We start from the raw sequence: 15,520 nt of genomic DNA, 5'->3' as shown, positions 1-15,520 counted from the left end.
TTTTTGTATCATGTATTGTAATTGAAAAAAATGATGCTAGTTTTGAGTGCAAACCTGAAGCTAGCTAACCCTAAAAATAACTACTTGTATATTATTAATTGAGAGTTATAATGCATATACCCTTAGTACTGCAAATGTACTACTTAATGCATAGCAATGGTTCTCGGCCTTTATGGCTAAGATCAAGTCACGAAAGCTCTACGTTCGTTCAACCGAAGACGCCGCCCACGCCGGACTACTCAACTCGACAGGAAGATTCTTCGACCGCCTCCGTCTCAGCAGCCGCTTGCCGCGCCTCTGCCGTGGGTCATCTGAACACCATCTCCTGCTACAACGTTGGAATCTCCGGAAAGGTTAGTTATTCCGGAGCTACAATTCCAACGCCGGCCAGAGATTCCTTGTTGCTCAACTAAGGCGTAGCCGTCTACGCTGCAACAAGGGATAAGCAACGAAGAAGTCCATCAATTCCGTTGCTTTTGCCACGGTACGGTGTGATTTGAACACGTCGTTCAACCACCGGAGTGATCTTGGATCGCTTGCCTTAACTGTTCGTTTATAGCAGAAAGGCTGCCGTGTGTAACTCTGGTCGAGGCCCTACACGTCGGGATTCCTCGCCACCTCGCTGCAAAGCATCTTCAAAGCAGCGAGACGAACTGCTACGCCGTCCAAAACAACATCATAAGAAGCGGAATATCGAGAACACCAAGACCGCTTCGTAAGGACGGCGTAAGATCGACGGCGAATCGTTGGGAATTAACATCTATATCAAGAAAGAGCCGTCGATCTGCAAAGGCGAGGAAAACCCGGGTGTTAACGCGCATTCGTAAGGTAAATTTCGTTTTTACCGTTCGCGTTAACATACGTGTAGGGCGTAGCAGTAGCGCTGCTGACGCGGGGGCAATCAAGTCCGGCGTGGGTATACAATTACGTCTGGCCTGCATCCTAACGCGTTCGCTATTCCTTTGTGAACCCTTAGTTAACCTTTTAAGTGTAATTGTCCGTTTGTATTCGTTTGTATTGTATTCGTTTGTATTGTGCTCTTTCCTATCCACTCTAATAGCGAACGCCGGTGCAGGCCCCTTAGTCTTTGCTTCTTGTTATTGTACCACTTCTAATTTCATTTCGTTTAATTGTATTCGTGGGTTGATTTTGGCTATATTCATATTATTATTTGTAATAGGTCGCGACTCGGTCACCTTTAGGCCTAGATTCCGCAATTTTCTTCGATGGCTAGTGGAAACTCAAGCCCTCTCGTTGTTCCGTACCACGGTCCAGGAACGAGCGTTGATGTCGCGTGTCCGAAACTAAATTGCGGTGCGTCCTTTTCTGCAGCCATAAGCTTAGCGGAACACTTGGCTTTTTTGCACCGCTGTGACAGTCTTATATACAAGTGTATGAAATGCGGTAATTTCTTTTCTGATTCTGATCATAAAATAAGCTGTCACTATAGGCGGTGCAAGGGCACGCGACATCATAGTTGGTTTGCCTGTCCCACTTGTGGAAAGTGTTTTAACGCGATTCCGAAAGCGAAGGACCATTTTAAATCCAGTCACCCCGAGTCTGCTCTCCCCTTGGACTCGGCTTTTAAGCAATCTGGAATCCCCTCTGAAATTTTATTGACGGTCCCCATTAAATATAACGGCAAGGATGCAACTAGGTATCCTTGCCCAGTTACCGGGTGCAATAAGCAGGGCTTCCCGTACAAATTGTTGGTTTCTCTTCAGAAGCACATTTGTAGCAAGCACGACATCACAAAAAATCTTATAAATTTTGATGTCGTGTGCGGCAGGTGTGACCAATGGACAATTCTTGCGCAGCCAGACATGATCGCTGCCAAGAACCATTGGTCCGCCTGCCGCCTACGGGAAGCTGTGCCTGCACCCGGTAACTTATCCCCAACCACGTCCACGACTGTTTCGCGAGTCGACTCGATCTCCCCTATTTCTTCGCGTTCTGTAGTCCCCTTTGCCGTTGACGCAGCGGAAAACTCTCCTACTTCTTTTCCCGGTACTATACCGGACCCTGCCTTATCCGTGGCCAATCTCTCACTCTCGTCGGATACCACCTCCTTGGTAACCGTGTCATCTAGGCCTTGGTCACGGATTTCGAATAAATCTCGACGCTCTGTCAATTCTTGTAAAAAGTCAAAAAATAAAATAAAGTCCATGAGATTCTATCCCTCTTCTAGTAGTAACAGCTCCGTGTCTTCTGCTACATCCTCTGGGCCGCGCGACTCGCCAACAGTCGTGACGTCACCAAATTCCTCTGCGCCCCGAACCCCTTCCCCTATCCTTATCAGCCGATTCCCGGTCCGTAGGCCAGTCGCTGGGGCCTTACCTGCCGCCCGTGCCTGGCTTCGGACTGCCGGGGATAGCAGACAGTCCCTAAGCCGACGTACCACACCCCCGAAAATTGTGGTTTCCCCCCCAAGGGAGTTTACTCCCTCCCCACCCCAAACGTTAGTGAAGAGACGTTTGACCCCTGTCTCTTCACCAAGCCCCATTCCATCGCTTTCGGAATTGTTTAAAGCACCTTTGCCTGGCAGCCCGAGCTCTACTCAAGAGCTCCTTGCCAGGTTGGACCGGGGAAGTCCCTTCCCCACCACACGCGATGATCTGAAACAGATATCGTCGGCGGGATCGAGTCCGAACATCGTAGACTCGCCTCCCGTCGGTCAGGGCATGTCTCCCTCGCGCCCACTTGCGGACGAGACATGTGCTGTGACGGCTGGACCAGCGGTCGAACGCTCCGAAGTTACCGGAGCTGTCGGCGGCTGTGAAAGCCCGACGAGATTGTCTCCTTCGGTAAATGCACGCGACCAAATAGATGTCGACGTGCCTTCTCCCGAACCGGGCGCACCTCGTGCACAAGTCGATCTGCGCGAGTTGCGCTCGGAGCTTGCGGACTTGGTGTCAGAATGTCCTCACACCATCGAGGCTTTCGGGCACCTTGAACGTGAGCTGGAGCTCTGGACTGACCGTGCCTCTGATTGCAGCCGCCCTCCCGGCCGTAAACGCCCTAGGAACCGATACTCGCGCGAAGCACAACGCCGTGCTAAGGTCAATCAATTGAATGGCCAGCGCGAGTGTCGACCTGGGGCAGCCCAACATCTTCGGTCCGCTTTCTGGCGCAATCAGAAGGAAACGGTCAGACAGATCATCGAGGATGATTCTGGCGGTAAACGGTGCGAAATTCCTGCCGACATAATCGAGCGGAAATTTCGTGCTGACGCCGCCGCTGACGTCACTGATAATATTGCTGCTTTTCCTCGCTGGATGTCTCAGCACAGTTACCAGGGCAACCTGGCTTCTGCTGTTGACGACGAGTCGATTACTTCATCAGAGGTAGCAGGAGTGCTGGCGACCCTAAACACCAGTAGTTCGCCAGGCTCCGATGGTCTCACCTATGGATTTTGGAAACGCTTAGACCCCAAGGGAGAAATCCTCTCTGAGCTTTTCGAAGTCTGTAGGCGTTGCCGACGTATTCCACTTGTGTGGCGCTCGTCGCGGGTAATCCTGATTCCAAAGGACCGCGACGGCGACATGCAAGACGTCGGTAACTGGAGACCCATCGCGCTATCCAGGACGCTGTACAAGATCTACGCGTCCGTAATCGCTCGCCGTCTTCAGAGCTGGGCTTCCGATGGAGACGTTATCTCCATGGAACAAAAGGGGTTTGTTCCGCGAGAGGGGGTCTTCGAGCACGTGTTCATGCTTGAGTCCTTGCTTGCGGATGCCAAGTCGTCAAGGCAGGATATTTATCTTGCCTGGCTTGACATCCGCAATGCATTCGGTACCGTTCGGCATGGATCCGTGATCGAGGTCCTGAAGCACTTTAACGCCCCGGAGTATCTGGTGGAGGTGATGACCGATATCTACGCGTCTAACGTGTTTGCAGTCGCGACCAGCTCTGGTCCGACAGACCCCATTCCAGCGGGGAAGGGTGTCCGTCAAGGATGCCCTTTATCGGCCATCACCTTCAACCTGGTCATGGAGGTTCTCCTGCGTGGCGTTGCTGGGCTTCAAAGCAGCGGTTATCGGTTTTCTGCAGCGGATGGCGTCACCGTCAGAGTTCAGGGTTACGCAGATGACACCTGTCTGTGTGCTTCGTCTCGCGACCAGCTTCAAGCACAACTAGATCTGTGCGATGAATTTTCTCGGTGGTCTGGTATGAAGTTCAAGCCCGCCAAGTGTCGTGTTCTTGCCTTGGGTTTCAAGGGAAGCCGATCGATCGTGGACTCGGCCCCGTTCTGCCTCGATGGTGGCGAGGTCCGGGTCCTCGATCGTGACTCTTTCTGGCGATACCTGGGCAAGAACATGGGTTACCAGGCAACCGAGAAAGGTGGGAAGGCCCTTAAAACTTTCGAGGCCTATTGTGACAGACTTTTCCTGTCACATCTCACCTCATTTCAGAAGCTGCTCGCACTGAAGAGGTTCGTTATTCCAAGAATCCTTTTTCAGTTGAGAATCCGCAAGTTTTTCCGAGGCGATCTGCGTCGCCTGGATGCGCGTGTCCGCACGTTGGTGAAGGCGGAATTCCGCCTCCCTAACAGAGCGTGTCAGCCCTTCTTCCATGCTGGGCTGACGACTGGCGGTCTGGGGATTCCCAACCTCTGCTGCGAAGCAGATGTGTTGAGGCTTTCCCAGGCCGTCAAAATGGTCAATTCCACTGACCCCTCTGTGCGGGCGGTTGCGCGTGGAAGGTTGGCGCTGGTCGTCCGGAGGACTTGCCGAGTCCCAGAGGCGTCGGAGACCCTGACAGTCGAGTTCTTGAACTGCGTGAGTCTAACAGGGCACGATTCCAGGGCGTACGGAGACGCCTACGGGCTTTGGACCGAGGTCCGACCCGTTGCTAGGCGTCTCGGTGCTCGCTGGTTCGTGACCGAAGACGGGCTCTACCAGTTGGCTCTAGGCGCCGACTGCTGTCAGGATTTGGGTCGTTTAACCAAATTCCTTCACCTGAAGGTGAACCAACGTTGGAAGACACGGTGGATGGAGCTTCCCGACCAGGGCAAAACTGTGGAGTGCCACAGCCGGTACGGGAGCTCCAATCGCTTCCTCCGGTCTTCCAACGTCCTGACGGCAGTCGAGCGTAGCTGGATGCTTAAAGCTCGACTGAATCTTCTGCCGCTCCGGTCGATCCGGGGTCGGTTTAGAAAACGTGTGGAGCCAAGTGTGGTCTGCTGCAAGTGCGGACAGCATACTGAGACCCTGCCCCACGTACTGAACCACTGCCTGCCAGTGATGGATAGCATCACGAACAGGCACAATTCGGTACTTGGGGTGCTCCTGGACTGTATACCAAGCTCCTCTTCTTTTTCCAGATTCGATGTGGACCGCGTTTGCGAGGAGCACGCCACATTGGCCAACAGGCGGCTGAGGCCCGACCTCATCTTAGCGGATCGTCGCCGGGTCTTGGTCATCGATGTGGTGTGCCCCTTCGAGAATGGAGTAGCCAGTATGGACGCTGCCGTTGCACTGAAACACTCAAAGTACAAGGACCTCTGTGAGTCTCTCCGCGTTGCCACGGCCAAGGTGGTGGAGATGCATACGTTCGCGGTCGGGTCCCTGGGGAGTTACCACCCCGGGAACCTGACCACCTTACGTGCAATGGGTGTTTCGGTCTTCGAGTCCAGACTGGTCTCCGAGCGAGCCGTGGTCGCTTCTCAGCGCGGCTCTCATCGTGTCTGGAAGGCTTGGTGTAGTGTGCGGGACCACGAGAGGACTTGATCCCCCCCTTCACGTGCTTTTTATTTGTTATGTGTTTTGTGTTCTGGTTATTAGCTTAGTCCGCTAGCCATCACGGGGTTCGACTGCAGGCAACTGGACACTGGATTGATTCACGGAACTCCTCCCCAAATTAACATAAATGGACCCCTGATAGTTTTAGTTTTCGAATTTAGTTTCAGAGTGGTACTAAATGCTAAGGGGAGGAGTTCCCCCACCTCATGTTGCATAACTTCATTTTTGGATTTTCATCACCACAATACTTATGATAATGCCCGCAGTCGGACCTCGCCAGTTCGCCCCCTTATTTTTGTGTTGTTTGTCGGCCTCCACCACATATATTGTGTGTTTTTGGTGGAGGCCTTTGTTTGTTGGTGCCCCCCGTCCCCGGGCGAACTGGCCATGTCTTCTCTGGCCCATGTCAATATATTATCGCATTTTCATTTTGTGATTTCTCGCATTTATTTTTTGTTAAATAAAATCTTTTCCCCACCACCGTAAATGGTGGGTTTTGTTCTGCGTTTATGTTTTTCCATTTTCGCAAGGTGACCGAAGTCGCGAGTATATTTATTCAACGTGCATATTTCATTTTTTGAACATGCCGAATAAAATATTACAAACAAAAAAATATGTACTGTACACGGGATGCTTGGAATTCGCTTGTTTTGTGATATATCAGTGTACTAACAAAAATGAAATATTGATGATATGAGTCAAATATGTAGTTATGTATATATTAATTAGATCGACACGGTCTCTTTAGGATTCCGATAAGGTCCTCCCCACCTAAAAGCTAAGAAAATAGCACCATTATAGCTACTAGAGTATGGAGAAGGCTATAGTAACTGAAAAGAATAGCGGTGGTCTATATGAATCGCCTAGCTACCCATATGAAGCTGCTAATACGGAATAAGCCATCGCGGAAGCGACAGATATGTAATCACCCTGTCTTGTTTGTATTGATTATTATAATTATAAATCTGTAACCTTACGCATAAAGACAATTCGAAGAAAGTAATTCTGAATAATACTTGGTCAAGAATAATATCACTAGTAGTGCGCCATATTTGGCACGATAGCTGTGTTCATTGAGCTAAGACGGTGGCATTCTTGACACTGGAATCGAACCTATATGCGTAATTGCAGAGTATGGGCTATATCCTCCCGCCCCTATGTAAGAGTGGATGGACCCCGAAATCGAAAATCAAATATAAAAGTATATAAGTATTATGCCTAGCAGGGCACAGCTTGCCCTGGTCATAATAAAAAAAAAATCTTAAATACCATCTAAATTTAATGATTGGAAAAGAGTGGGCAGTTTCGGAAGGTTGATTGGAATGAGCTGGCCATAACTTGTGGTATATTTGCCTGGCTGGATAATCTGATTGGCGTCTCTATGTAGTGCGGCGTAGCCATTCAATCACCAGTACGGAACTGAAACTATGGTTTGCGATGCAAATGTGTCGAAAATAGAGTGATGCTTATATGGAATTGTCGTATGCATGCCAGTTTTACGATCATGCTGCCATTAAATGGGGCCACCATTTTTCGTGCATGCGAACTTTTGCAGTAAGTGTTGCCGTTATTTTATATTAGTGTATGCATTTTATATCTATGTGTCATGTGGTGCCCACACGAATTGTATAGCAGCTGCTGTGAACAATTGTTACCCATGTAGGCAGCATGGATGCCAAATTCAACCACCACCACCACCTCCACCACCACCGAAGCAGAACATCCACAAAACATTGACGACGGCATTGAAAGAGTCTGACGTCGTTTGGGCTCATAGGGTGATGTTCGGATGTCCCCGTAAAGGCTCTCAAGCATACATTGATAGGATCGCCTGCTTGCCACAGTTGTAAGGTACACAGAAATGAAGCAGTGCGAATAAATGCGTCGGTACAGGTCCATGAAGTCGATGAACTGATGGACCAAACCAGAACAGTATTCGAGATATATTGAATTTGAAATCTCGCTACTACAGAGCCCCGCACGAACCCCCGTATCCTGATGGAATTCCCTGTCCCCGAATATGACACGAAAGGATTTGAAGAAACGACTCAACAAGAAATCAATGCCTCAACTGAAAATGGGTATATACATATACACCTGCAATCTGCAAAGACTGTGATACTTTTATGAATGAACTGGTGATCTGCCAATTGGTTGGCTTGGACTCTGAGTGCTGATACTTTTGTGGGCATCTACTGGCATATCACTTGCATATTATGTATCTGGCAGGAAAGGCCATCACATCTATTGTGAAAACAAACCTTGGAGAATTATTTTGATTTTAGATCGTGCATGATGATAAATAGGTTAACTTTTGGTTTTTTATCAGTATGTGTAATGTGCATAGAGAAGCCCTATTGTTATCTGCACGACCTGATTGGAGTATTTGGTTGTATTAAGGTTATAGGCTACCGTATAAGAGTTATAATAGTCATCTGGGCCTTGAACGGTCATTGCTGTAGCTGCTGCAACTACAAAGACTTCAATCAAAGATCGACTTCGCCGAAAAGAGTGGGGATCACACAAAGACATACATCAAGTGAACTTTTGCATCCGCTGAGGTATATGAACACGGTTCTATACCAATACCGAGAAAACCATTACCGAGAATGGACATTACCGAGAACGGCATTACCGAGAATGGACATTACCGAGAATGGACATTACCGAGAATGATCATTACCGAGAATGGACACCACCGAGAATGGACATTACCGAGAATGGCCAATGTCAAGAATATAGCTAACTGGGACTGACGTTGTCGAGAAATTTATACCTGAGCATCGCTACTGAATGTGGCAACGCCGTGATGCACTCACACGACCTGTGCATATGCACAACATGCCTGCATTGCATATATGGCATTCTCGGTAATGTCCATTCTCGGTGGTGTCCATTCTCGGTAATGTCCATTCTCTGTGGTGTCCATTCTCGGTAATGTCCATTCTCGGTGGTGTCCATTCTCGGTAATGGCATTCTCGGTAATGGTTTTCTCGGTATTGACCGGACACCTATGAACACAGTGTAGGCTACTTGGAGGCCACAAAGACCTCAAGCTACACTATAAACTACTGGAGGTCCCAACCGTTTCTCAGCGGCGTCAAAAGTAACTACTTGAGCCCCACTCGCATAAGAAGGGAGCTGGAAGCTGATGCGACCCGATCCCTGCGTTGTTCGAACTCTGTCTTTCGTCACCTTCATCTCGGTACTGATCACGCTATTTGCCAGACTGAACTCTATCTACTTGCGGCGATTTGCAGCTGATTTAGAGATCGGTACTACGAACAAGCGGTTCTCTAACAAAATCGCCCGTCAATAGGGAGGCGAGATGAAGAAATTCTTCCGAAAGAAAAAATCGCCGGAGGCGGTTGCTGAGCTTGAGCAGGGTATACAACTGTTCAAAGCTACGCAAAGGCGTCACGAAAACGTAAGAGACCAGGAGAAAAGACTAGCTCAAAGCGCCGCTGAACAGACGAAGCTCCTTCAGGACGTCAAAGCAGTTTTGCCAGTAGCGGTAAAAGAATTGGACAAAGCCAAAGAAGAGGTTAAACAGGCCCAAGCTGATTTGAAAGCAGTCAGCGATGCCACAGCTAAAGTCAGTGGTAAAGTGTCCACTGATGTACTGAATCAAGTCTTGAAGGCCGAGTTTGAGTTAGGGAGAGAACACACTAGAGCGGTCGGAGATAAGCCCCCCCCCGACCATCTCCCGCTCTCGCAATATTACCTGCCACGCTACCATCGTCATACGATCAACAATCTGGACGAGGCACCGATAGGGCGACGCTCCGACCTAAACTCCAGGTTACCAAAGGCCTAGATTGTCATACAGTAACGGCAGTCTATCCCACTCTACCCGGATCAAAATCTGGAGATATGGTACGTAAGACGGCCCGAACATCATCGGCTCGTCGCACCGGAACATCACAACAGGCCGGTCCTGCACTTCGACTGACTACGACGCCCGGCCAGAGACTGTCGGACGCAATGGAACAGATGCGATCGAGGTCCCTGGACAGGTGTGAGCGAGACAATATGCCCGCTCCTGCTCCTAAAAATGGCCCTGGATCAGACGTCGAAGTGCGATTTGATGACGATTACCTACCCAGATACACCGAACCGTCAAGGTTTTTGCAGGCGGGGGTAGCCAGGAATGGCCGGGACAATGTACGACTAACTTTCAACGCGCTAGGAAAGCGTCGGGCGCGTAGTGAACCTGATGAGACAAGGCATGTGGTTTTCGAAGAAGCTGGCCGGGTCTCCCAGGGAGGAGAGCCAAAATGTGAGGGCCCCTCTCCAAATGACTTGCCACGACAGCATGAACGCCGACCAGATGAGCTGTTTGACGCGCTTAGGGGTCCAGGTTATTTTGATGAAGATTATGCGCCTTCTCAGTTCACAACAGGACCACCTAGATTTCAATCTACCCCTGATGACATTGATGGGAGCCCCAATCGCCCACAACGACAATTCGGCGGCCCGTATGGGGAGCTTGCTGGCAACCGGGCTCATGCACATACAGTACATGTTGCCGAAAGACCTGCCAGACTTCAGACTGAGAAAGAAATGATGCAGCTCATGATGGACCCTGATGACATGCCGCTCGTCAAATGGATGGCGAATACAATGGAGCGCATTGAGCATGGGGAGGGTGATACTAACGAAGATATCATATTGTCAAATGCGATGCAGAAAAAGCTGAAACAAGCTGGACGCCAAAAACAAGTCAGGCAATTGGGAAATTTCTTCAATACCAATTCTGGTAAACCCAGCTGGGAGTCTGTCATGCGATCTCTATCATTGTCCAACCCACAAGGATTGGCGAACAATGAGAAAATCATAAATGAGTTTCGAAATAACTACTCCTGGGACGACGAACCACTACCACTGCTCAACAGCACGCTAAAGCAGCTTGAAATTAATATGAGTGATTGTATCACGAAAAATCCGGATGGACTGCGCCTTTTCAGACACTTACGACGTCAACTCCCTCAGGCCCTTAGGATCTTAATCCGTGGGTATGAATATGGCTCTTGGAGAAATGTGGCTGAGGAATTGCAGATGTTCTGGAACACGGAATTTTTGGATGATCAAGAAGAGGGAAGATTCCCCCGAAAAGACAAACACAACAGTAAGCGAAAGAATGCTGATACTGTGCCACCCCTACCACCAGTGCATATCTATAATGTGCAACCGGCGGGGCAGATAATGCCGAGTTATCCTACTCGACCGGTGCAAGCTGGTACAGCGCCTGCCGTGATAAATTCAGCCCCACCGCCCCCTCCGCCGCCCATGCCTGCTAGCAGGCCTCCCCAGTCTGCGCAAGCAACCGGACGTCAGCGAAACCCGGCACCGGATCGTAATCCGCTGCCACGACGAAATCCTGGTCGTACAGCCAAAACAAATCGTTTTCCTAATGCCGTGATGGCTGGTGGAAACCCCTATCGAAGGAGTGCTGCACCCGAGAGGCAGACGGGATCGAGGGTCCTAGGAAGGTCGGGAAGACAGCCCGACGCGAGCAGAAACAACGGCCAGCGTCCACGAAACTCTCAGAACGCACGACCGACTCCGGGGATGCCAGCTTCAGACCAGAGGGGGCGCGGCCTTCCGCAGACTTAAGATTCGGGTGTCGGGGTTGACCATTCGCAGCTGACGCCGTCCAACAGTCAAGAGGCGAGCCAGATTTCGAACACCCAAGGTGAGAGGTATAATTTCCTTGGCAACCCTAATATATTTGCGCCGTTAGGATTGTATTTAAACCCCTCGCAGGGACAGGCCTTGTCGGTCTGTTATTATTGTAAATCACCGGGGCATCAATCTCGCAATTGCGTGGTAAAATTCATATTATGGCTGAATGATCAAGTACTGACTAAAGATGATGTATTGGGCTGGGTTATAAGAAAACGTGTTCGACCGGTGCCCGCCCATGTCAAAGAAACAACTGAGAGAAATTGGCTTCCTTTTTTGGAGGCTAACCAACTACTAACAATACCCGATTTGGACCGGTATTTTGCGTCCCAGGGGTCTCCCTCGTTCATTGAGAGAACCACCCTATGTGAGAATTATTATGACGATAGACCCAAAAATCGTGACAAGACGCATTGGCATAATAGAGAGCAATGGGGGCCACAAGGACCACCAAATACGGGGGGTCAGCCTGCCAATAACGCTAATACTGTCGCATGGACCCAACCTCAATATGCCCCATCCCAATATCACCAAACCCAATATCACGAACCCCATTATCACCCACAATTCCAACCCAGTAATAACCCGTACTGGACTGATGAGGAATTGCACCAGGGTTTGGTGCTGGCAAAAAACGCTTGGGGGCGCTGATGGATCCGGTAAATCAGTTGCCCGATTTAGTGTTACACCATTATACAAAGACTATACATAACTCTGAATTACCCTTATTTACATTTTTCGATTTGCCGGACAAAATGCCGCAGCCCGATTTTAGGGACTTATTTGGCGGCCAATTATTGTATTTTACAGACACAAAAACAGGTACACAATTTCTTGCGGATACAAGAAGTGTTCCTAACCTGATAACCCAAGATGCGGTTAAAGCGGCCTACCCAGAAAGCTGGACTGAAAGGCAGCAACTCGATATGAAATTACGCGGCATAGGAGGATCATCCAGTGTCGACTTTGTCGTCATCATCAAGCTGGACAACTTACCGGTTCCATTTGCAACTGGTGAAGGAGTCCCGTTGAACATTATCGGACTAAAGTGGATTGAGCAAGTTCAACGGCTACCCTCAGTAGCGACAGAATTGAAGGATCCCACTACAGTGAATTATGAACTATCATTGTCCGTGTATTCGGACACGGCAAAAACCATAGCTGGGAGCAGTACTTGCAACGCTGCTACTGGTGATGGGTCGGTGGAAGCTGCAACGTTACATAGCGTCGAGACTGGAAGCCCAGCTGACGCCCCTCGGGACCATAGATGTCCCTGTCTCTCGGAAGGATTTTGCGCCAAGTGTGGAGAAACCACGGATACAAAATTAAGTCGGGTGAGCGCTGTGACCCCGAAATCCTTGCGTGCTGAGCGCGGAAGCCCCGCTAGCACCTCTCAGGAACGACATGTTCAAGAGATTCCTGAAAACTACGGCTACTGCATTCGCCACGATAGAAGAGTGGGAATCGTTCACGACGGCTCCATGGCCGCAGCAGTTGTGCCGCAAACCGAGAAGATAGCATTGAAAGCAGCTGTCGACATCCACACTACAAATTTTGTGGATGAAGAAGAGTCTGGAGGCCATATGCACGCCTCTCCAGAAAAAGGGCCCCCGGCGGGCGTTGAAACCGCCGGCGTGAAGTTGGATGCGGGCACGCAGCCCCTTCAGAGGCAGAAAAAAATCGAGTGTGGAAGCCCCACTGATTACTGATACCCTCGCTCTCTCTCCACCGGCATCAAAACCGCGCCACGGCCTCTATAGACATGGTCGTGGCCCGATAAAAACGTATGAACTGTATGATGGAACTGATAAGAAAGTGAGGACAGAGTTGGAACGGCTATGCAGCCAAGCAGTTGAACTTGCCAAATCTCCATACAAACCTCCGGACCTCACATGTCCGGATAATACAATCATACCGGACCAGGTTTGGAGAGAGATTTACGAGCCGTACGCGAACGAACTTGAAGACCTGCGAGGTCATCTCAAAGCTCCACAAGTTATGGATTATAAATGTGACATTGAACTTAAGGACCCCTCTACCAAACCATTTGTGTCAGGTCCATATAACCTGAAGGGGGAGGAACAGGCTAAGGCATTGCAAGAATCCGTAGAAAACTTCCTGGATTTGGGAGTCATTGAACAAGGGTTTGCCCAATGGAAACTGGCCATTTTCGTGGTACCCCAGAAAATGAATGAACGGCAAAAACAAGAGGACGGATGGAAACAAGCGTGGAGGGTTGTACAAAATCTTCAGCCTCTGAATGCAGCCATCAAGTCTATAGAGGTTCCCCCACCCCTTGTACCTGACGTAAAGCAGCTCGCGCAAGGCCGAGAGGTACTTTCCCTGCTGGACTTGAAGAAGGCCTATTTCCACATGGATATGACGGAAAGGTCTAAGCAGTATGTAGGCATTGCTGTGAAGGGAATGCATATACGATGGCGCAAGATGCCGATGGGGCTCCGCATTTCTCTGGCTTTTTGGATGTCAAATATGCAGAAATGCGTGGTCACGCCTATCACAGAGAGTTACCGGAAGTGCATGAAAGAACATGGTCGTCTGGACGAAGCTACAGCGACGCCCATCGAGGCCTACATTGATGATATATTTCTAAGTACGAAGACAGTCGACGATCACCTGGTGCTATTACGACTGGTGTTTGAACAACTGGCTAAGATGAAACTGACTGTAAGCATCAATAAGTGTTTCTTTGGTAAACGACGGGTAAATCTGCTGGGTGCAACCGTAACGGGTAAGGAAATCGAAGTTCAGCCCGAACGAGTGCGAGCGCTCAAAGAACTTGCGCCACCCCACAATATTTACGAACTCCGGGGGTGGATTGGTGCACTTCGATATATCTCAGAACATATACCGGAGTTGAGCCTAAAACTGGCTAAGTTTGATGCTCTCACTGGAAAAGTTCCAGCGACTCAGGGCAGGATAACACCGTTGCTTTGGACTAAAGAATTGCTGCAGGATTTCAAGACAGCGCAAGCCCTGCTAAACGATACAAGGGTGCTGTATCATCTCAACCCAAATCTTCCCTTGTATGTCGAATCAGATGCGTCTGATGTGGGTTTTGGTTCAGTGATATTTCAGACTGAAGTGGGATGTACCCCACCATTCGACAAGGTGTACCCTATCGCCTTTTACAGCCAAAAATGGGCTACACCCACGGCGAAAGTGTACGACCCCTGTACAAAAGAACTAAAGGCTCTGAAGGATTCTGTGGAAAAATGGCAATCGATGTTACGCGCACTACCGTTCACAATCATCACAGACAACATGGGCGTGTTTGGGCTGTTGAAAAGAATGACAGACAATGCCAAGAACCCAAGCCCTAAACCACTAATTCAACGGTGGCTCAATCAGTTATCGGGTTTCCAAATCGAAAAGGTGATACACTTGAGTACCTTACAAGTGTTTACTTCCGACGGCCTTTCCCGCTCTTACTGGATGGAGATGGCTGCTGGAGAAGATGACCCCGGAGTATGGACGGCTCGTCCTTCAAGCTAAAACACCAAGGGACACACAGTCAACAGCGCACGAGATCGCGAAAGTGTGCAGAGATTTTTGATACGTCACTGTAGACACGAAGTATGTGATAACAGTCAAAACGGTATTCATCCCTGGGAAAACGTACAACAACTCCTGAAAGAGAAGTTGGGGAGGGATCTCCCGATGGCCACGCTAAAACAGATAATGCGGGACAGTACCAGAGCGGTAGTCTCGGATAAAGGGTTGGCGGCCACACAGGGACATACCGTGGGAGAACCCCCTCATTATGAACAATATTTAAATAATGACAAATTGTATCATATGACTACACGTACCAGAGCCATACAAATCATGAATAGCGAACTCAGACGTATGGGTAGGAGGTATGTACACCTCAGCATACAGGAGCCAAGCTATAAATATATTCGGGGAGCTGCTTCAGAAATGGACTCATGCGATCTCCGAAAATTGGGATTAACTCTATTGCAATCGCCCAATTCGGACGTAGTTTTATGTGAAGACCCTATCCCTAACTCACATATACGACTCGCGCACGGGATCGTGAAACGAACACGATCGAACAGCGCATAAAGTCGTGG

The 15,520-nt window shown here is 49.4% G+C and overlaps 2 protein-coding genes across 3 annotated transcripts in view; both read left to right on the top strand.

Moving 5' to 3' along the window:
* The first annotated feature begins 6,356 nt into the window (after positions 1-6,356).
* The window catches only part of LOC145457292 (retinol dehydrogenase 10-like), a 241,837-nt gene continuing 232,673 nt past the window's right edge, over positions 6,357-15,520 (top strand). The window contains exon 1 of the mRNA XM_080335484.1: positions 6,357-8,141. The gene's annotated coding sequence lies outside the window, so the exon portion shown is untranslated. The remainder of the gene's footprint in view (positions 8,142-15,520) is intronic.
* LOC145457149 (uncharacterized) lies at positions 9,615-12,375 on the top strand. 2 transcript variants are annotated; one of them, XM_080335328.1, is made up of 2 exons: positions 9,615-11,443; positions 12,237-12,375. In XM_080335328.1, exon 1 carries the CDS (start codon positions 9,615-9,617, stop codon positions 11,355-11,357), a length of 1,743 nt encoding a protein of 580 aa, XP_080191454.1. In that variant the 3' UTR covers positions 11,358-11,443; positions 12,237-12,375. The 2 variants fall into 2 exon arrangements, with proteins under 2 accessions (XP_080191454.1, XP_080191446.1); XM_080335320.1 differs by having other exon boundaries at positions 9,615-11,436; positions 12,237-12,369.

The sequence above is a fragment of the Botryllus schlosseri genome, chromosome 2 (genome assembly GCF_051294905.1).
Source record: "Botryllus schlosseri isolate E-star chromosome 2, Bs_hap1, whole genome shotgun sequence".
Lineage (NCBI taxonomy): Eukaryota > Metazoa > Chordata > Ascidiacea > Stolidobranchia > Styelidae > Botryllus > Botryllus schlosseri.
The sequence above is the reverse complement of the archived record's forward strand: the minus strand, read 5'-3'. Positions and strand labels throughout refer to the sequence as shown.

What these genes read in the sequence shown, in the direction of transcription:
- LOC145457149 (XM_080335328.1), top strand. Translation starts at nt 9,615, where the DNA reads ATGGTACGTAAGACGGCCCGAACATCATCGGCTCGTCGCACCGGAACA.